The sequence below is a fragment of the Rhinichthys klamathensis genome, unplaced genomic scaffold (assembly GCF_029890125.1).
Source record: "Rhinichthys klamathensis goyatoka isolate OS25496 unplaced genomic scaffold, OSU_Roscu_1.1 h1tg000208l_1, whole genome shotgun sequence".
NCBI classification, from domain to species: Eukaryota; Metazoa; Chordata; class Actinopteri; order Cypriniformes; family Leuciscidae; genus Rhinichthys; species Rhinichthys klamathensis.
Window position 1 is genome coordinate 954,766 of NW_026606733.1, and position 20,308 is coordinate 975,073.

Here is a 20,308-nt window from a genome sequence, read left to right on the forward strand (position 1 = left end):
TAACGCGCGTCCTTGTCTGACGTCATCAGGAAGACCGCAGATGGAAAGATGGCTGCGTTTCGCTGTCGGCGAGACCCGTGCGGCTTTATTTGTCTCATTTTAACTTATTTCAGCGTCTTTTACGCCGACTATGTTGTGATTCAGTATGTCCTGATCCCGGCGTACTCTGAAAGGTGAGTACGTTACCGTATGAACAAAGCTTTAAAGACCCAGCGTTTGCTTCACGTAACGGCACCCGCCGCTCATGAGATCTTCGCTTTTTAATTGTAGCTTTTTAGAATCATAGCAACAGCCGTTCAAAAGAACAGGTCGTGCTGATTGTTATCAGCGTTCTGGTGTGTTTTCCCACCCGCGAAAAGTGTTTACATTGCGTTTAAACTACTAGCAACTAGTATGTGGTTGTCAGACTGCTGTAGTGTGCATCATGTTTACTACACTTTCAGTCTCTAGTGTTACACTATAGTCTAAGGTTTCAGCAGGTTATCTCACCTGAAATTAACAAGCCAAATAAGACTCTAATGTAAATGTGTTATAATATAACTTACCACTCTCCAATGTCTTTTTTTGACGTGTACCTTGGTATTTAAATAGCTGCTGGTTTGTACCGTGAATAAATTATGGCGCCCACCTGTCCCCATTTTGCTATATACTGGATGAAAACGTCAAAGATGACAGATAAAAAAAGAAAAAACTTCCGAATGCTTTGAATACAGTAAAACGCATTTAAAGGGATAGTTCACCCAAAAATGAAACTTCTGTCATCATTTACTCACCCCCCTCATGTCGCTCCAAACCTGTATGAATTTCTTTCCTCAGCTGAACGCAAAAGAAGATATTTTGAAGAATGTTGTTATCCAAACAGTTGATGGACCCCATTGTATATTTTTTGTTACAATAAATACTATGGACTTCCATAGTATTTTTTTTGTTCCATACTATTGGAAGTCAATGGGGCCCATCAACTGTCTGGTTACCCATATTCTTCAACATAATTATCTTCTTTTGTGTTCAGCAGAAGAAACACATTCATACAGGTTTAGAACAACTTGAGGGTGAGTAAATGATGACAGAATTTTTATTTTTGGGTTACCTATCCTTTTTATGTTTGTGTTGTCTAGCAAAGGAGCATAACCTAGTCCCTAGACTTGCTACTTGAAGACATTTTTGTATAAAATGTGATTTTACCTACTAGTCTTTAATATTTAGCCTAGTTCGTTATATTTAGTAGACTCAAATTACATTGTATCTATCAAACATGGAGAAATTGAGTGGCAATAGTTCCAATTAAAGCTTACTAGTGATTTAAAGCATGTTGTCATTCAGTGTTACTGCAAATATGCTTTCCAACTAATGTAAATCAATATTTACATAGTGTAATAGTAGTACATTCAGCTCCAAAAACAAACAAATATATCCTTATTGCAGTTTTTTTTTCTTTTTTTTTGCGCTTATCTGTCACAACAATTATGTCTACTCCATCACACAATGTAAAGAAATTGTTTGTTTATTGATAATTTTTCTTAATTTTAAGTAGGTCATATTGAATGAATGAATGAGGCATTTATATAGCGCTTTCGTACTGCTGTACACCCAAAGCGCTTTATATTAGGAGCTAGCAAAATTACTGCATTTATACATATGTCATATGCAAAATATTTTGTGGCTATGGTTTTAATGCTTATTATGGGTATTTTAGCGTGTAAAGTGTATATTTTCTTTGTGTTTAGTGTATGGTGCACTCTCCATGGATCTGTGTTCAATATTATTCTGTTACTACTGCTGGCGTGCCATTCAAAAGCAGTGTTCTCCGACCCTGGTGAGTTTCCCTTGACATTGCTTTGTCTCATTTAATAGAGCCGATACGTTTTCTCTCGGTTTCATTAATACACTATTGACTGAAATTGTGTTTTAACCCTATAAAGTCTCCTGTATCATATTTGATACATGAATTTCTAAGCCTCCTAAATGATCAACATAATCTCAACTTTACAGTAAATCCTTCTGTACTGAATCTTCTACATGCCCTCTGCCCTGATCGATAATTCATACTTTTTTGAGCAAGTAAAATTGGACAAAATGTTCATCCTCAGATTGTGTTACACATGTCTTTTGCTATGAAATCCTTAATGATTTTTATAAAGTAAACATAAGAATATCTTTTATATTGTTTGCAATATTTCAAGATGAACATTTACTGGACTGAAGCAACTTAGGTTTACTTGATTATCCATACATCATTCTGTAGAAACATCATGTAAAATGCTAGAATCAAATATGAATCCCACAGGCTTTTGATGAACATTTATTTGTCTCTTAATCATCATTGAATTGCATTGGATTATATTTTGTGCCCTCAACAATTACAACTACAGAACTTTGATAATAAAATTAAGCATTTAAAAACCATCTAACTAAGACTTATTATTGGGAGATATAGAGTGACAGCGATATTTACTTGCATTTTATGTATTTAGTCTGCTAAACTGTAAAGAAGTCTAATTGATTTACATTGCAAGCTATATAAATAACATCTGCACCAAATGTAAAAATTTTGATCAGTTTGGGCCTCTAAATATATTTTTTTCTTGAATGTGAGCCCATTTTCTATCTATATCATTCGGCATGAAAACATACTATACTACTTAAAAACAAAACTTAATTTTTTTTTTTATATATTGTGTTTAAATGTTTGAATAAAAAATGTATTCAATTAAAAAAATAGTTTTTTTTCTGACTACTATTTCAAATTTTAGGCATTACAGGGTTAATCAGTGTAAACTTTTATAATTTACCTTTACAGGAATGGTTCCTCTACCTGAGACAGCCATTGACTTCTCTGACTTGAGGTCCCAGTCCAACCGTCTAAATGACAGAGTGAGTGTCACTGATCTGTCTACTACTGTAGCTATATTTAAGTTAGGGATGCAGTGATATGAACACCGATACGATAACTTATAGCTGATATGATAACCGATAACTCTTTATATTTGAAAGCCGATAACCGATATATTGTCCGAGTGTGTATTCTGTTTCCTTGCTTGCATCACAGTGCATTTTCTCTGTGACTTTAATCGTTGTGTTGGTTCTAATCAGGGCTGTGAGGGCTGGACAGTGTGCAGTCGCTGTGAGACGTATCGGCCTCCTCGAGCCCATCACTGCAGAGTTTGTCAGCGCTGCATCAGAAGAATGGACCATCACTGCCCGTGGTTAGTCTCTCCTCATTCTCCATTGGCCAGTGTTATCAACTTAACTGTATATGTATCTGCCGTTTCTGGCTGCCTATAAAATATCTTAAGTATATGCAACATATTTGTGCTATACAAAATGCCATGTGTAATAGATCCCACTTTATATTAAGTGTCTTTAAAGAGGACCTATTATGCCCTTTTATAAAGTATTGATCTTGAGTCTAAGTTTTCATGCTTGAATGCTCAAAAAACACCACATTTTTTATATATTACGTTATTGCAGCACCTCTCTTCCCAGTCTCTCAGTAATGATCTGTTTAGTTCCAGTCTCTATGAAGCCCCTCCTTCTAAAAAGCACAATGTGCTCTGATTGGGCAGCAGGACCAGTGTGTTATGATTGGTCAATCGCTCGAGTGTGTTTTGGACACGTCACGCCATAACCACGAGTTTAAAAAAACTACTAACGCAGCTCAACCAGGCCTCGTCCTTTTTTTTTGGTGGGAATTATTTTCTTGGGCGGCAATTATTTACATTAGGAATATTGTTACGTGTACATTCCTGGAAGGAAATGCAAAACTACAATCTAAGCAGAGTTCAGAAACAATGCGGACTGATATGGAGAAAACTCCCCTTCGAGTGACTGTGTGCTTTGTAACTTTGCAGAAATTGCAGACCTTTCTTATTCTCAAACAGCCACATTACACACTAAAGAAAGTTGAAAATACAACAAAGCATACTAGGTCCTCTTTAACAACTGTATAGTTGCATTTTAAAGGAACACTCCGACTTTTTGGGACTAAGGTGAATAGGCTCACCTTATCCCCCAGAGTTAGATGAGTCCATACATACCTTTTTCATCTCCGTGCGTGCTATACACTCTGTGACTATACAAATCACAACATGTAAATAGGAAAATGTTTGCGTTATTTTGTCACTTGTTTGGATTAGTATGCTAGCTGCAACCATTTACATCCAGTCTTTGTGCTAAGCTAGGCTAGCGGCGGGTGCGTCAAACAGACTTATAGCACGCACGGAGATGAAAAAGGTATGTATGGACTCATCTAACTCTGGGGGATAAGGTGAATAGGCTAAAGTCCCAAAAACTCGGAGTGTTCCTTTAATGATTCATCTGATACAATGTACTTTTGTGTACATGCATGTTTTCACACGGTACTGTTAAATAAAAAAATACCTACATGTAATTATAGCTGTAATTAATTTCTGTACTTACATCTATACGGTAATTACACTGTTGACCCTTCCCTTACATCTTAACCCACTCTTAAACCTATCCATACCACCAATCAACGTGGTCAAAATAAGAACATTGTACCTAAGATTTTTTTTAAAGTACAATAGTAGTTAATAGTATTTATGTACTTTATAACATCTATTATAAAGTGTGACCGTTACAGTTTTTGTCATGTCTCTGATTAATGCATTTGCATATGTGCTTGGTCTTTTATAGGATCAATAACTGTGTTGGAGAGCTCAATCAGAAGTACTTCATTCAGTTCCTCTTCTACACAGGTGAGTTTTAAGAACATGGGGTGTTTTTATAACAATGGTGTTCAAACCTGCTCCTGGAGGGCCACTATCCTGTAGAGATCAGCTCCAACCCCTCTTAACTCTTTCCCTACCATTGACGGAATTTTCCCATTTATGAGAAAACGCTTCCCCAGCATTGAAGGAATTTTCCGGCTTTCCGTGTTTTCACTGTTATATGGTAGGGGGCGCAATCTACTCTGTCTATGTTTTGAATCTGATCTTGACGTAGTTTTTGATAAAAATTCGTTTTTCTCAGCGTTTTAGTTAAAACTTTGTTTCTTGAAACCTGCCCACATTCAAATGTTGATAAAAAAGAATGCATGAAGCTAGATTTTTTTTTTAAAGCAGAGGTTATGTTGATATATTTAGTTTAGATATTCATACTACAAAATATTCTGGGTTCCTTGAAACTTTTGTAAAAATGATTTTAAAAAATGCTGGCGCTGGCTTTTTTTTTTTTTTCAAAAAAGATCTAACTAGACCAGAGCCCCTTTCACACAGAGCGTTGATCCCAAAGAATTGCTGGAGTGCCTTCTGTGTGAACCCAAACACGTCCCGGGATTGATCCCAGGATCATTCACGGGATGGGGACCTAGTAAAATTGCCGGCATCAGTCCCGGAAAAGTCAGGGCCAATGCCGTAAGGGGTGTGTCGTTGCAATGACGTAGTTATCGTGCGACTCTTTGACCAGGGGTTTTAATGCAGATCAACGTTCACATTGCACATTAACAAAGAAGAAAGTTTGTGTTGGTCAAGGAACAAAGAAAAAAGTTTGTGTTTATCAAGGAGTAAAGGAAGGCCAAAAAAGTCAGCAAACATGTCACATCCTGATTGTCACGTGTTTTTATGGGATTTTATTTGGACATCCCTGGTCAAGTAAGACCTTGTTTAGCTGGTTAAGCTGTGTTCAATTAGGGTTGAAGCTAAACTGTGCAGGACAGTAGCCCTCAAGGAGCCCTGTTGGATGCAGATTTTATTTTCAATTTTTTCATCTGACTTTCCATTTCTCTCCTCTAATGCCACATCTCTGTAGGCATGGCCAGCTTGTATTCCATGGCGCTGGTGGTGTCAGCATGGGTGTGGAGAATAAGGAGTGAAAGAGAGGGAGATGAAGATAAAGAAGGAGAAGAATCTCCCAGCAAACATCTTATTGTGTAAGTTACAATGTACTACTGATGTACACTATAATGATTATCAATATTGATTAAGATATTAAGTACTTTTGTTAGCTTTTTGCTTTTCTCACTCTGTTCTTGGTCATTTGTTCTGAAGGGCACATTATATCATTCTGCTGGTGGAGTCAATACTTTTTGGAGTGTTTGTCTTGGTGATATTTTATGACCAGGTATGCTTCAACATTATATAGCTTCAGTGGGACTATATATTTTGGACCATAGTTGACATTATAGACTAACATTTTGAAAAATGTGTTCACACACAGCCACAGTGTTGTACTTACATACTTTGCTACAGTGTTTGCATGGGGAGGCTGGAATATTATTCTTTATAGGGATAGTTCACCCCAAAATGAAAATCATTTACACAACCTCATGCCGTTCCAAACCTGTATGCATAATTTTCCTTTGCAGAACACAAAAGAAGATACTCTGATAATGTGTGAATGCTGGTAACCAAAATGTTTGGCATCCAGTGTAGACAGCATCGCTGTTTATAATGGGTTCTAAATGCTTTTGACGCGTTGTCGCATTGCTCACGTCTGGTGTAGAGACGGTGTAAAACTCTAACACTATTCTCTTTTGGCTTTCTAAACACATTTTTATTCAAATCTTATGCAATGGTTGAAATTGAAATGATTTTGCATGTGATGATCTGTCATCTGTCTCTCTTGTTTTTGTCCTAAGCTGGTGTCCATTATAACAGATGAGACGCCCATCGAGCAGATGAGGAACAGACTAATGAAAGACAAACTCAACAACACCCACCCGACACACATTACACACACAAGAAAGCCAAAAATCGCATTGCTGAGGGAGGTTTTTGGACGTGGTGAGTTAAACTATTTTCATCTAGGGGGTATTCCAGAAAGCAAGGTTAACTTACTGTCACATATACCCTGAACTCTCAGCTGATTAACCCCAATAATGCTTACTCATGATATGTCGGTTCCAAAACTCCTGTGAAGAGTTAGTTCAATCAACCTCCTATTGGTAACCCAGAGTTTACTTGCGTGCACAGTGAGTACATAAAGACATCGTCGTCAATGGATAACCATAAGAAGCGCACCATACTTGGCGAGTTATAGTTTCAGTGGATATCACCACCTATTGGGCTGTTGTGCAATCATTTTTAATCTTATCCTTTTTTTCTCTTTTCTCTTTCTACGTACCATACTTTGATGATGCAGAAATATGTTTTTTGACAACTGTGAACAAGTATATAATTTGTTTGGGTTATAAATAAATAAATAAAAACCGTACTTGTAAAGATAATGCGGCTGTATAAAGTTCTACAGCAGATTATAATCAGAGAGTAAGTTGCTATTGCTACTTGCCCTGAAAGTTACTTCCTTCTCTGGAGCCAAAAATGTAGGTTATGCATTTACTTATTAAATGCATAGTTCAATCCAGACGGTTGTCGTGCTGGTCCTGTAGTTGCAGCCGTCGCGTGTGCTAACGCGCCAAGTACACTGCTGCCGTTAACGCCGGACAGAAGGGGAGTCACACTACCTTATGGAAAGAAGCGTAAATGGATGGAGAAGCATAGTTTACTGTAAAGCTACGTCTTAGTTTTGCTTATCTTGGCGAAAGCCGAGTACAAATCAGCATGAAGTTTTAACATCTACTCTCGTGTAATGGAAATCATGAAGATCTGGATACATCCAGTGACTGCGGTGAATAGTGCTGCTGGCAACCAGGGAAAGACCTTGTGACAGCCTGGAGAGACAGCTGACAGGAGGAAAGAGACCCCAATGGGGCTGGTAAGGGTTAGCTACCCTTGTCGGCAGTATCCAGCTCCGTGTTTACAGGATGCTGGAGACACCCGCCCAAGGCTTCTGAGAAATTAAAGAGAAAAATACCCCTAGAGTCTGCGAGAGCGGGGGCGGAAGATGACTCAATGTTGGACAACATGGTTAACGACTTAGGAATGGAAACGGATATGAGTATGGAGAGTAAGACTAGTTCAAGATCTGCAGTAAGTAAAGTCATTGAACTCCAAGTTTGTGTCTGTGGCTGGAGCAAGGTGACAACGGTCAGGGGGTTTGAAGGTTCATCAAGGGTAAAATGAAATGCTTGAGGGAGAAGGGACAAGGGCCTCGCATTGATCAGTACTTCTTACGAAGTCAGTCAAGTCAGTCGAATGAAATCCAGCGACAGGAAGCAAACCACAGCTCGCAGGATATCAGCACCCTGTCATTGACGAAAGGAGGGCTTTCACAGTTAGTGATGAACATATTCATACTTGTGAACCCGGTCAGGCTAACCAGCATAAGAGAGAAAAGAACCTCAACGGGCATAGGCCTGGAGTTAGATGGCCAAGAGCTTGTGAGAAAACTGCATGGGACACGGTAAACACAGATCTATGCTTTGAATTGGAAAGATTAACTGGTACAGTTGAAAAGAAGCTGGATAAATTTGGGGACATCATTTACGCATATGGAAGTGAGAGGTTTGGTGTGGAAAAAAGGAAGGAAAAAGTACAAACTACTCCTGGAATGTCTAGACGGCAGCAGAAAATTCAAGGGTTAGTTAGAGAAAGGAGACAGCTGAGGAAGCAATGGAAAAGAGCAGAACAAAGTCAGAAGGAGTCAAGTCAAGTCACATTTATTTATATAGCGCTTTTCACAATACAGATTGCATCAAAGCAGCTTCACAGTGATAACATGAAAGTAGTACAACACAGTTCAATAATATTGTTGAATATTAAATATCCCCAACTAAGCAAGCCAAAAGCAAGGCGACAGTGGCAAGGAACCAAAACTCCATCAGATTGGATGGAGAAAAAAACCTTGGGAGAACCCAGGCTAGTCAGGGGCCAGTTCTCCTCTGGCTAACAATCATAGGGTTTTAAAGAAGCTTTACAGTAAGTGCATATCAGAGAGTACCTGGAAAAAATACATTTAGTTAATCATGTAATATTTAGGGGATAACATATCGCCGGCGTTGAGTCGTCTCTTCGCAGGCGTTGAGTCGTCTCTTCACAGGCGTTGGTCTTCTCATCACAGGCGTTGAGGCATCCGAAATCCCCGTGAGAGGCAGGATACCAAACTGGAGCCTACGAACGCCATTTTTCTCGGGACAAGCGTCCCGAGATAACAGCAGAAAGGCAGATGGGAAATAATTAGCATAGCTGATGTTCATAATGATTTCCATTACACGGGAGTAGGTGTTAGAAAACCATAATCTCACAACTCTCCGCAACCCAAACCCTCCGCAACCCAACCGCAATCATACGGATACGAACCAAAGGAGGGACTCAATCTCCTACAAAGGGCCATAAAAGATAAGCTGGCAACATTACGCAGAGCTGAGCGCCTACGGAAACGCTACAAAAAGAAGGAACGTGCGAGGGCTAATTTCTATAAAGACCCATTCAAATTCGTAAAGAAGTTATTCACCAGTGAGAAGAATGGCACTTTAAAAACATCTAGGATTGAGCTAGAGAGATATTTGGAGGACACGCATACAGATGCAAAAAGGCATGAGCCTATGTCAATTCCATCAGACATACCACCTATCAACCCACCAGAATACCAAATGGAGGTCTGTGCACCTAAGTGGAAAGAGGTAGAGCAGGCTGTGAGAAAGGCAAGGGCTTCATCGTCTCCAGGGCCTAATGGAGTTCCGTACAGAGTGTACAAGAGTGCTTCAGGAGTTCTGCGAATTCTGTGGAAATTGATAAAAGTGGCATGGGAAAAACAGGTTGTACCTAGAGCATGGCGCAGAGCAGGTGGAGTCTTTATACATAAAGAAAAAGATGCTACAAGCATCAGTCAGTTTCGTCCTATTTCACTATTAAACGTTGAGGGTAAGATTTTCTTCAGCATTATTGCCCAGAGATTGTCCACCTACCTGTTAAAGAATGGCTTCATTGACACCTCAGTTCAAAAAGCGGGTATTCCAGGGTTCTCAGGATGCTTAGAACACATCAATGTTATCTGGCAACGAATTCAGTCAGCTAAAAAGGAGAGGAAGGAGCTCCATGTGACATTCCTGGATTTGGCTAATGCATATGGTTCAGTGCCACATGAGCTTCTTTGGGCAGCATTTGATTTTTTCAGAGTACCAATGTCAATAACAAATTTAGTGAAAGCCTATTTTGGAGATTTGCAATTCAGTTTCTCAACTCCAAAATTCAGCACTGCATGGCAATGCCTAGAGGTTGGAATAATGGCAGGATGCACCATTTCTCCACTGGCTTTTACCATGGCGATGGAAGTAATCATGAGGGCATCAAGATGGGTAGTAGGAGGAGAGCGCTTGGCTTCTGGGATGCGACTACCACCAATCAGAGCATACATGGATGACATGACAACCATGACTACAACAGTAGCCTGCACTAATCGGTTATTGGGGAAGTTAACAGATAATATTGAATGGGCACGAATGAAATTTAAGCCCTCTAAATCAAGGAGCATCTCGATAGTTAAAGGAAAGGTAGTAGATAAAACATTCTTCATTAATGGTGAGGCAATACCAACAGTTTCTGAGAAGCCAGTGAAGAGTCTTGGGAGATGGTACGATGGGGATCTAAAGGACACAGTTCGGGTGGGAGAAGTTAGACGACAAGCAGTGGAAGGGTTGAAGAGCATAAACAGCTGTGCTCTACCTGGTAAACTAAAACTCTGGTGCTTTCAGTTTGGTCTACTGCCGAGGTTGCTGTGGCCACTGACCGTGTACGAGGTTTCTTTGACAACAGTGGATAAGCTGGAAGCGTTGGTAAGTTCATACATCAGGAAATGGTTGGGAGTTCCACGCTGCCTCAGCAGAGTAGGACTTTATAGTAAAGGAATATTGCAGCTGCCAGTCTCTGCTTTAACCGAGGAGTTCAAGTGTGCCAAGGTCAGACTGGAAATGACCTTAGTAGAGTCACGCGACAAATGTGTAAGGGAGGCAGCCCCTGTGTTAAAAACTGGTAGAAAGTGGTCAGCAAAGAAATCTGTAGTAGAGGCAAAGGCTGCCCTTCAAATTAGGGATATCGTGGGACAGGTACAGCATGGAAGAGGGGGTTTTGGGCTCAGTTTAGCTCCTCCTAAATGGCACAAGGCAGGCCCAGCTCAAAGGAGGAAGCTGGTAGTCAACGAGGTGTGACAGCAGGAGGAGAGGATGAGGTGTATAAAGGCCATTTCACAGGCCAAGCAGGGAGAGTGGATGAGATGGGAGAGTGTGGAACAACGTAAGATGGGCTGGCAAGACCTTTGGTCAATGGAAGAGAGTAGGATCAGTTTCCTTATTAGGTCAACATATGATGTTCTCCCATCACCGCAGAACCTAAACCTCTGGGTAGGAGAGGATCCCTCTTGTCCTTTGTGTTCATCACCTGCCACATTAAGGCACATTTTGACAGGATGTAAGGTGGCTCTTAGCCAAGGTCGGTTTACTTGGCGCCATGACCAAGTACTGCGATGTTTGGCTTTAGCATTAGAAGGCAAGCGTAACATGACCAATAAGTTGCCACCTGTTCTAGCAAAACATTACACGCAGAAGACAACATTCCTCCGCCCAGGCGAGCAACCACCAAGAAAAGGTGTTAACACCAATTCTCGCCCAGGACAACTGGAAGCTGCTAGGGACTGGAAGATGCTGGCTGATCTTGACCAACGGCTTATTTTTCCACCTCAGATTGCCACCACTAACCTACGACCAGATATTGTTTTGTGGTCTGGATCAGCACGCATTGTTCAACTGATAGAGTTAACAGTGCCATGGGAGGATGCGGTAGATGAGGCAAATGAGAGGAAGAAACTGCGGTATGCTCATCTGGCCACTGAAGCAGAACAGCGAGGATGGAGAGTCCAGGTTTATCCAGTGGAAGTGGGTTGTCGAGGTTTTGTGGCACACTCTACAACCCGGTTCCTCAGAGACGTCGGATTCAGTGGCCAAGAGTTGCGTCGCACAGTAAAGAACTTATCTGAAGCAGCAGAAAGGAGCAGCAACTGGCTGTGGTTGAGACGGAAAGATTCTAGCTGGCTGTGTACAGGCCGCCACGCTACGGTTTCGTATAGTTCTTGGAAACTTGTAGAGTCTGTTGGTTTGTTTGTATACGTTCCTGTGGATATTGCGTGAATGACGGGTGGTTGGGTAGATATTGTGTTTTGCGGTAGGTGGTATGCCATACGGAACCGTTGTCCACTGAAACTGCATATTAACGCACCAGTGGGGCTCGACAGCCTTAGTCAACGGGTTGGCGCGTATGGTTGGGTCGCGGAGAGATTGTGATATTGTGGTTAGGTCTCAGCAGCAGGAGGGATGTAGAGGTCAGTAAGCTGGGCTGAGTTGAGTGGGGGACGGAGGGGGGTGACTCTGGGACGCCAGAGTCACTGTCGAGCCCTCTTGAGGTGTCGTGGGCTAGTCGACGAAACACTGAGGACGGAAGGTGCCCACTTGAAGACCCTAGAGATGTCCCCTACTCGGTTCAATCCAGACGGTTGTCGTGCTGGTCCTGTAGTTGCAGCCGTCGCGTGTGCTAACGCGCCAAGTACACTGCTGCCGTTAACGCCGGACAGAAGGGGAGTCACACTACCTTATGGAAAGAAGCGTAAATGGATGGAGAAGCATAGTTTACTGTAAAGCTACGTCTTAGTTGTGCTTATCTTGGCGAAAGCCGAGTACAAATCAGCATGAAGTTTTAACATCTACTCTCGTGTAATGGAAATCTTTTTTTCTTAAAGTTTCCTAGGTGTGTGGCATAACCTGCTTTCTAAAACACCCCCCTGTTTTGATTCTTCAAGCTTGTGACTGTCAGAAATCCAAAGCATTGAGGAATATGTTATTCTAGCATTCAAAAGTTTTGGGTTGGAACCATTAAAAGAACGTTTTTATTTATTTTATTTTTTATGTGTTTGATATTTAAGTGTCTCTTATGCTCACCAAGGGTACATTTTATTTGATCAAAAATACAGTAAAATTGAGAAACATTATGAAATTTTTCTTATTTTAACATATTTTAAAGTGTAATTTATTCATGTGTGGGGAAAAGCTGAATTTTCAGCATCATTCCTCCAGTCTTCAGTCACATGATCCATTCTAATATGCTGATTTGATGATTATAAATTTGATCAATTTAATGACTCCTTGCTGAGTAGAAGTATGAATTTTTTTATACTTTTATTAAAATCAAACTTTTGAATGGTAGTGCATATAATGGTGACTGTTTTTCCATTTGTATTTCTCTCATATTGACAGGTTCTATACTATGTTGGCTGTTCCCGCTCCATTCCTCCCCCCCTTCTGTTGGCGGCATCAGTTATTCAGCACTTCCTGATTACAATGTGTAACACTAATCAGTTTTTCATTGGTTCCTTTGAACTTTCCATCAGTATTTCATCGTGTGTAGGACACTGTGAATATTATGTTACTGAGGTGCAAATTTCAGCTATGAAGGAAGAGTGCTTCTCTCTGTGTGAGTGTTTTTGTACACTGACTTTCGCTTACTGCTTCTCTATCTCACACACACACACACTCAGATACAAATACTGTTACAAAAGGGACTTCCTTTACAAACCTGGATCGTTTTCCTTTCTGTGTTTCAAATAACCCAGGATAATTAATGGATTTCATTTTAATTTAATCATACATTTTATTGTGTGTTTTGGAGTACATGGACTGTACTCCATTTTACATACGGATTGTATATAAAGATGTATTTTATAACTTTAATTTCTGACAAAAGTGTTGCATTTTCAGGGTACTGGACTACTTGTTGAAGTGCTTGTTTTTATTTGTTTAAAATCTTAAATGTTTTTGCTGTTTTATGGACAGCTTGAGGGATGTGTGTACATAACAGATGAACTTGTATATTGATAATGTTTACATTGATATTTATTGTAATTTAACTGTGGATGTTTGTGTCTTAATGCTGCTCTGATTTATGTGAAGTAAAAGACATCTTTTCAAATTCTGGCTTTTTATTTATTTTTTGCTTTAAAATAAGTTTAAGTGAAAATAAACCAAAAGTGTTACATGTAGATCATTGTGTTTTATTATTCAGGAAATCTACAATAATAATAGAGGCATTTAATCAAGTTAGAGATCTTCACAATTAGTCATAATGTCTTTTTTATGATTTGAATGGCAGGAATGTTTTATATGTGTGTGTTAAAGCTAGATGTTTTTGTTTTCTGTGTATATATTTATATACAGTCATGACACAACACATGATCACAGAATAATAAAGTATAAAGCTGTAATGAAAAGGATTTAGTTCATAAACTCATAATGTTTGACAGTCTCTATTATAGGTAGCTTTTAAAAAGCTGTGTGTAGGGAACGGTGAACATTAATATTTCACTTGAAGCACAGCACACCTAAATGAGTGAGAGCTAATTAAAACGGGATTATATTAATTTTTCAATGCTTGTGAGCTCGTCGCTAATTGGCCGAATCCGCGATCACGCGCTTGTGTTGTTATTTTTGTTGTCGACTTCCTGGTAGCAGAAATCATGTGATTATGTGACGCTTCCTGGAGAAGCTTTACTTTCACGTATCACTTTTGCTCTTCGTGAGAATATTTACCAGCAGCAAACATCCACAGCGTGCTTTTTTTGCGGACTTGTGCTCGTTTACGACATGGCTGACGGTGAGCGATCGCCTTTGCTGTCGGACAGTCGCGATGGAATGAACGGGCTGTCACCGGTAGATGAGACCTACCGACCGCTGACAAAACCAGAGAGTGAGTCAAAACCTGATCCGCATTGACAGACAGTGGCTGTGTCTAAAACCCTATTGAGCAGTCTACCTACACAGCATGTGTGGGCATCGTAAACTAAATTAAACTTATGATTCTATTCGATTCAGTTCGACTGGAGCGCTCAATCGCTCCTGTGATGATCCCCACGCTCACATGCTGTGGAGCAAAAGTATTTAGAATCCCCTTATTTATTAATTTTAATGTGACTTTTATATAGCGTAAAGTGTGTCACTGTACGCAGATCAACATATGTCGATTATGTGATTTAATTTGCAGTAATCTGTTACCTGCCGATCCTAAGCACAGCACAAGTAGATTAGTGCCAGATTACAGTACACCTGAAACGCATGACTAATGGAATCATGATTTTTGCACTCAGGCTTATCAGTATATCAGCCCAAGTACTATTGACTATCAGCCTGAACATTAAAAAACGTTTAAACTGACTAATTAATGTTAATGTAATCATGTAACCATCTTCTACACGCAATGTTGCTCGTCTTGGTAAAAGAAAAGAAGATAAAAAATAGTTAATATGGTTAGTATTAGCAATAATGAGGGGATTATGTTGAATAAACCTTTTATTTGTGTTAAATATTCTATCTATCTATCTATTAATATTTTGCCTATACATATGTATTCAGACATTTTTTAGGCAACTTACAGTAACATTTAAGTATATCCATAATTTATACAAACTTATTAATTTAAGTAAAAAATTAAGTTTGAATGTAATTTCCATAGTGTAAAGTCTATTATGATATGATACGAAGTCTGAAATTGATATTTTCTTTATTACAATAATTGTGTAAAAATGTGTAAAGAAAATGTTCGATAATATTGTTCTTATCTCTTTGCGTTCTGATATTAGTAAAAGAAGTACCCATCTGTTTCACTGCAAATATTTAAATAAATAATTTATTAATTTCTTTCTGTTGTCACAGGCGACATACAAAGATTAATTTACAAATTATTGCATAATATTATTAGTAATAAGTTCCATTTTATGCAAAAAAAGTACATATTTTTTTAACATTGCTTTGATAATACATGCAATAAGAGAGTTAATAATATTGCAAAGGAAAATCTCCAGTTCTGTATATTTCATTGTCATTTTTAGTGGCAGCATTGCCAATCCTTTTCTTTTTTTTCTCACTTTCTGCTTGCCTTACATCCTCTCTCATGCTCTCTTTCCATCCCAGATTTCCCAGCGTTCCCGTCAGCTCCTCCCTCGTCGATGCTGGGAGAGGCTCCTCCACCGTACTCCCCGCTGGGCTCTCCGGAGAGCGGCAGCGCTTCTGTCATCGGCTGCAGAGTGTGTCAGTCGCTTATTAGTGTGGAGGGCAAAATCCACCAGCATGTGGTCAAATGCGGAGTCTGCAATGAGGCTACAGTGAGTTAACAAGCGCATCCGTTTAGGATTCCATTCCTCGAACATACATGCTGTTTGATGTTTTAGCGAGGTGATGAAAACTGAACTAGATTTAAGTGAAAGACCATGACATCACTTCCTGATTTATCTAGCCCATAAAGAATGCTCCAGCAGGAAAGAAGTATGTGAGGTGTCCGTGTAACTGTCTTCTCATCTGCAAAGTTACCTCGCAGAGGATCGCCTGCCCTCGACCTTACTGGTGAGAGAATTTAAAAGGAGTCATTACCATAATTCATGACTCATGCCATGGTACATTGATGATATCAGATATACTGTACCCAGAGCCATAGAGAGAAAGAGTTGCGACACTCCCATAGACCGCCATAGGAACTTTGGAATGCGGAAGTAACGCGTGTCGTGGAGCGGCCAATAGTTCCAAACACTGATAGTTTCTCCATTGAACCCCATTCATTTTCAGTGCTTCAGAAGTACGTTCGCTGGTAAATTAATGAAATTACTGTATTTTTTTACTTTTACACACATTAGCCGACCTCTCGTGAATCTAGTCTGTAGTTATATTTTATGTAGCCAGTTTTAGTAAATGTTTATTGGAAGATAATAGGTTAATTGCAGCGATAGCTTACGTGACCAACACTTCACTAACGTTAGCTAACTGGTAACCTGATGTATATAATATATAATATTTTTAATAATATTTTATATGTATATATATATATATATATATATATAGCCTATATATAATATTATATACATACACACACACACACACACACACACACACACACACACACACACACACACACACAATTCATTTATTTAAATGGGTTAGGGCTATGTATGTGCTTATATGTATTTAGGAACATAGTTAATTCACTCATTAACTATCTCTCCGGTTTAATTTTATGAAGAATATTTTTCGGTTGAATATTCACCGAACATTGCTGTATATAGTCGTTGCTTTCTACGTTATGGGAGCAGTCTATTTCCCTCCTAAATCATTCATTTGTACATGCACAGCGTAATTATTTATATTTTATGTTGGTTGGAATTCTGAACGGACTGCAGACCTCTTTGCGTGATCACGAAGGTAGGCTAATGGCTGAATCGGAATTTATAAGCAAGATCACGGGAATCAATAGCCTAATACAGCCCAGTTGTGCTAAAATAAATATCATGAGACGTCCATCATCAGGTGAATGACATGGAAAAGTTAAGTTAGAGCCGCTAAAGCCAGTGCTATTACTACCCATGCGAACATGAACACTAAGCTTTTCCCTCCAAAAATATAGCCTAAAACTTATCTAAGTTGTCACCCTGCCTCTCCAAATGCAAAACTGACATTAACAAAACGCAATAACAGCTTAAAAAGTACTTGGGTGTGTGTTTTATTTTATATTTACCGTTTAATAATGCAATCGCTGCTGTCTGTCCATAGAAGAACATGACAGCCCGCGTACGTTTTGGAACTATTGGCGCTTACATGAACCACGTGACAGCCGTCGCGGCGACATCAAAGAGTGTCGCAACTCTTTCTCTCTATGGCTCTGACTGTACCATGAAGCTGAATTATACTACATTAATGTTCAAAATGTTTCAAAAATCTTATCAACTCCAAACTTTTGAATGGTAGTGTATATTCATACACCATGGTTGTCAATTTTAAATTTTTTGTCAAAGTCAAATAAAATATTAGTTTTAATTCTGAGTTATTTAAATGTTTTTGTGTGTATGTGTGTCTTTTTTGGGGGGATCAGTAAGCGAATTATCAATTTAGGTCCAGTTCATCTGGGTGCAGGAAGTCCGAATCCTCAGCCTAGCGGTGCCAGAGTTTCCTGTGGCCACTGTGCAAACACTTTTCTGGTAAGAACTTTTCTTATTCATATAAGTGAACATTTCAAAGCTCTATATTGATTCATTTTGTCTTAATACTGTATCTGTAACAATGTCTTTCTGTTGTTGATTTAGTGGACAGAATTTACAGATCGGACATTGGCTCGGTGTCCACACTGCAGAAAAGTGTATGTTAAATACTATCCATAGACCTTCTTCTATTTAGTACCACACACTTACATTGATTACAAGTAAATTCCATTCCTTTCATCAATATAGCTCATCGATCGGCCAGAGGTACCCTAGAAAGCGGAGTTTGAAATGCTTCATGTTGTGTTTGATCTTCATCATAACGACTGCGGGATTGATTGTAAGAATAAAAGCATTTTAGAGTTCATTATTTCAAAGAGTTGCCATTTCAGAATGCCTGGAAATATCTTTACTCTGTTCCCTTTCTTTCTCTGTAGGCTGGTACGTGGTGGAATGCACGGACATATAAGGGGATTTATGTATCCTGGGTGTTCTTCATTCTCCTGGTGCTGATCACTTTGGTCAGAGCCCTACATTGGGCCTGCATGAAAATCAGTGAACCACTCCACAACTACTCATAGAAGAGAGCAAGGAGGAGCAGGAGGTCGAGATGGAGTGTAGACGAGAATAAGTCCAAGTGAAAAAGAAAACTGAGCCAAAAGGGATGTTAATGGAGAGATGCTCTGTCTAAATGGGTGAAGAACTGTCAGTAAAAATCCATATTTCCCCCTAAAATCAATGCAAAATAAAGTTCAATAGGCCAAAAAAACAAAAACAAAGAATAATTATTCTTCTAGATAATTAATTCAATTATTATTTTAATTCCTTTTGGGGTAAAAGTATGACCCACTTTTCACCCAAATAATTTAAATGTCAAACCCAATCTATCCACATTCCTAATGGGAACCCGCTTCCTAAACACTGCACACTTTAAAAGCGCATAGAGAAACAAAAGTATTTCTGCATTGACAGTAGGACAAGAACTTCTAGTTTAGTTGCAGAATCAGTATCTGCTGAAACAGGCTTTTTTTTTTTTTTTGCCCTGTGAATTGACTCTGACATCATTGTGGTATCACACATATATATATATACAGAAGCATTATAGTTAGAATGAGATCGTGGCTGAATTGCTGACAGAACTTGTAAGTGCCTCACATGACGGTGTGCTCTGTTGTTATATATATAGAGGAACTGCAGCTTATAGCTTTATTGAAATTTGTAGGGTATGAATAAGAAAAAAGGAAATGAAAACACGCTGAAGGTTTAGAAGAAAAGGGGAAATAGCAAAAGCTGATCTATTTTTTAGAAAGTGCATTTTAATATCACAAATTATTGGAATGTGCTATAGATTGAATCATAGGCAACAACGAAGTTGATTTATTCTTTCAATGTATTTTATTGCTTTTCCATGGATATTATTCATTGAATCTGAATGTCTGTGGCCCATACTTAGATCAAACCCTTACCTTCCTCTTTTTCCTCCTACAGCATTCAGCATACCCTCAAAAACAGCTTAGGCACCAAATTATGCTTTGCTTACTAACTAATTTTTTTTTCCCATCTGACACCAAGCAATATTACAGAGATTCTAGAGATTTCTAATGATCCGTATGTTACTTTTGTTGATGCAGTTTTTAAAAAACCTTGTATGCTATTAATTATTGTAGCATTACCCAGTAGATTACAGGCAGAGATTATTATTAATTTTGACTATTTCTAAAAGAGACACAATCTGCATAAACTTTCAAATGCTGATGAATGTAAATGTTCATCAAGGAGCATTGCTGTGATTAACTTATATCTTCACTATCAGAAATAAATATGCAAAATTAGTACCTTTAGGGGTACAACAGCCCTTGTCACTGGGGCAGTACTTTATATTACCCCTAAAATATGCATATTAGTACCTTAGAGTAGTAATATGTACCCTTAAGGTGTTGCTAGACACTTTTAGGCACAAATAAGGTACAACGCTGTCCCTTGAAGGGTTTTAGCCCGCAGTGACAGGGTGTTGTATTCCTAAAGGTACAATTTTTGCACGTTTTTTTCTGATTATAATAAGATGTAAACCTGTGCTGACCAATCGCATAGAATCATTTCCAGCTGAAATGAACTCTTTGCATTGCACTCTTAAATGGAGAATACAGATATTAATACTAATACTATAATACTTATACCTATTCTGTGAAATGCAGAAGTGACCAGTAAGTTTTTATTTTTGTTGTGTTGATTTGTTTACATGATTGTGCAGTTGTACTGTGCATTTACTTGTTTAATTTTTGTTTAAAATGTTTATATATATCATGTAGTTGCACTACATTTTAACGTGGTAAATCCTATCCTTGTCATTGTTGACTTTGTTGTTGATCATTTTCGTATGTTCCTTTGTGACTAAAAAGTTTGAACAATTCCTGAGTATTTGTATGTGTTAGGAGTTCTGACCGTTTACAAA

At 38.8% G+C, this 20,308-nt stretch overlaps 2 protein-coding genes across 2 annotated transcripts; both read left to right on the plus strand.

Annotated features, from left to right (window-relative positions):
- Positions 1-12: 12 nt before the first annotated feature.
- Positions 13-13,881, plus strand: zgc:77880 (zf-DHHC domain-containing protein). The gene is made up of 9 exons (XM_056263588.1): positions 13-173; positions 1,728-1,816; positions 2,801-2,874; positions 3,094-3,206; positions 4,657-4,718; positions 5,770-5,890; positions 6,009-6,081; positions 6,599-6,743; positions 13,100-13,881. The coding sequence occupies exons 1-9, from the start codon at positions 49-51 to the stop codon at positions 13,189-13,191; spliced, it is 894 nt and encodes a 297-aa protein (XP_056119563.1). The 5' UTR covers positions 13-48; the 3' UTR covers positions 13,192-13,881.
- Positions 13,882-14,332: 451 nt separating this feature from the next.
- pip4p1b (phosphatidylinositol-4,5-bisphosphate 4-phosphatase 1b) lies at positions 14,333-18,618 on the plus strand. Its single transcript, XM_056263589.1, has 7 exons — positions 14,333-14,585; positions 15,806-15,996; positions 16,128-16,234; positions 17,751-17,856; positions 17,962-18,014; positions 18,106-18,196; positions 18,294-18,618. Exons 1-7 carry the CDS (start codon positions 14,483-14,485, stop codon positions 18,435-18,437), a joined length of 795 nt encoding a protein of 264 aa, XP_056119564.1. The 5' UTR covers positions 14,333-14,482; the 3' UTR covers positions 18,438-18,618.
- The last annotated feature ends 1,690 nt before the right edge of the window (positions 18,619-20,308 follow it).

What these genes read in the sequence shown, in the direction of transcription:
- zgc:77880 (XM_056263588.1), top strand. Translation starts at nt 49, where the DNA reads ATGGCTGCGTTTCGCTGTCGGCGAGACCCGTGCGGCTTTATTTGTCTC. An exon ending in TGGTGATATTTTATGACCAG is followed by an intron (nt 6,082 to 6,598) that starts GTATGCTTCAAC and finishes TTTTGTCCTAAG; the next exon opens with CTGGTGTCCATTATAACAGA. An exon ending in GAGGGAGGTTTTTGGACGTG is followed by an intron (nt 6,744 to 13,099) that starts GTGAGTTAAACT and finishes TCATATTGACAG; the next exon opens with GTTCTATACTATGTTGGCTG.
- pip4p1b (XM_056263589.1), top strand. Translation starts at nt 14,483, where the DNA reads ATGGCTGACGGTGAGCGATCGCCTTTGCTGTCGGACAGTCGCGATGGA. An exon ending in ACCGCTGACAAAACCAGAGA is followed by an intron (nt 14,586 to 15,805) that starts GTGAGTCAAAAC and finishes TTTCCATCCCAG; the next exon opens with ATTTCCCAGCGTTCCCGTCA. An exon ending in GCCTGCCCTCGACCTTACTG is followed by an intron (nt 16,235 to 17,750) that starts GTGAGAGAATTT and finishes TGGGGGGATCAG; the next exon opens with TAAGCGAATTATCAATTTAG.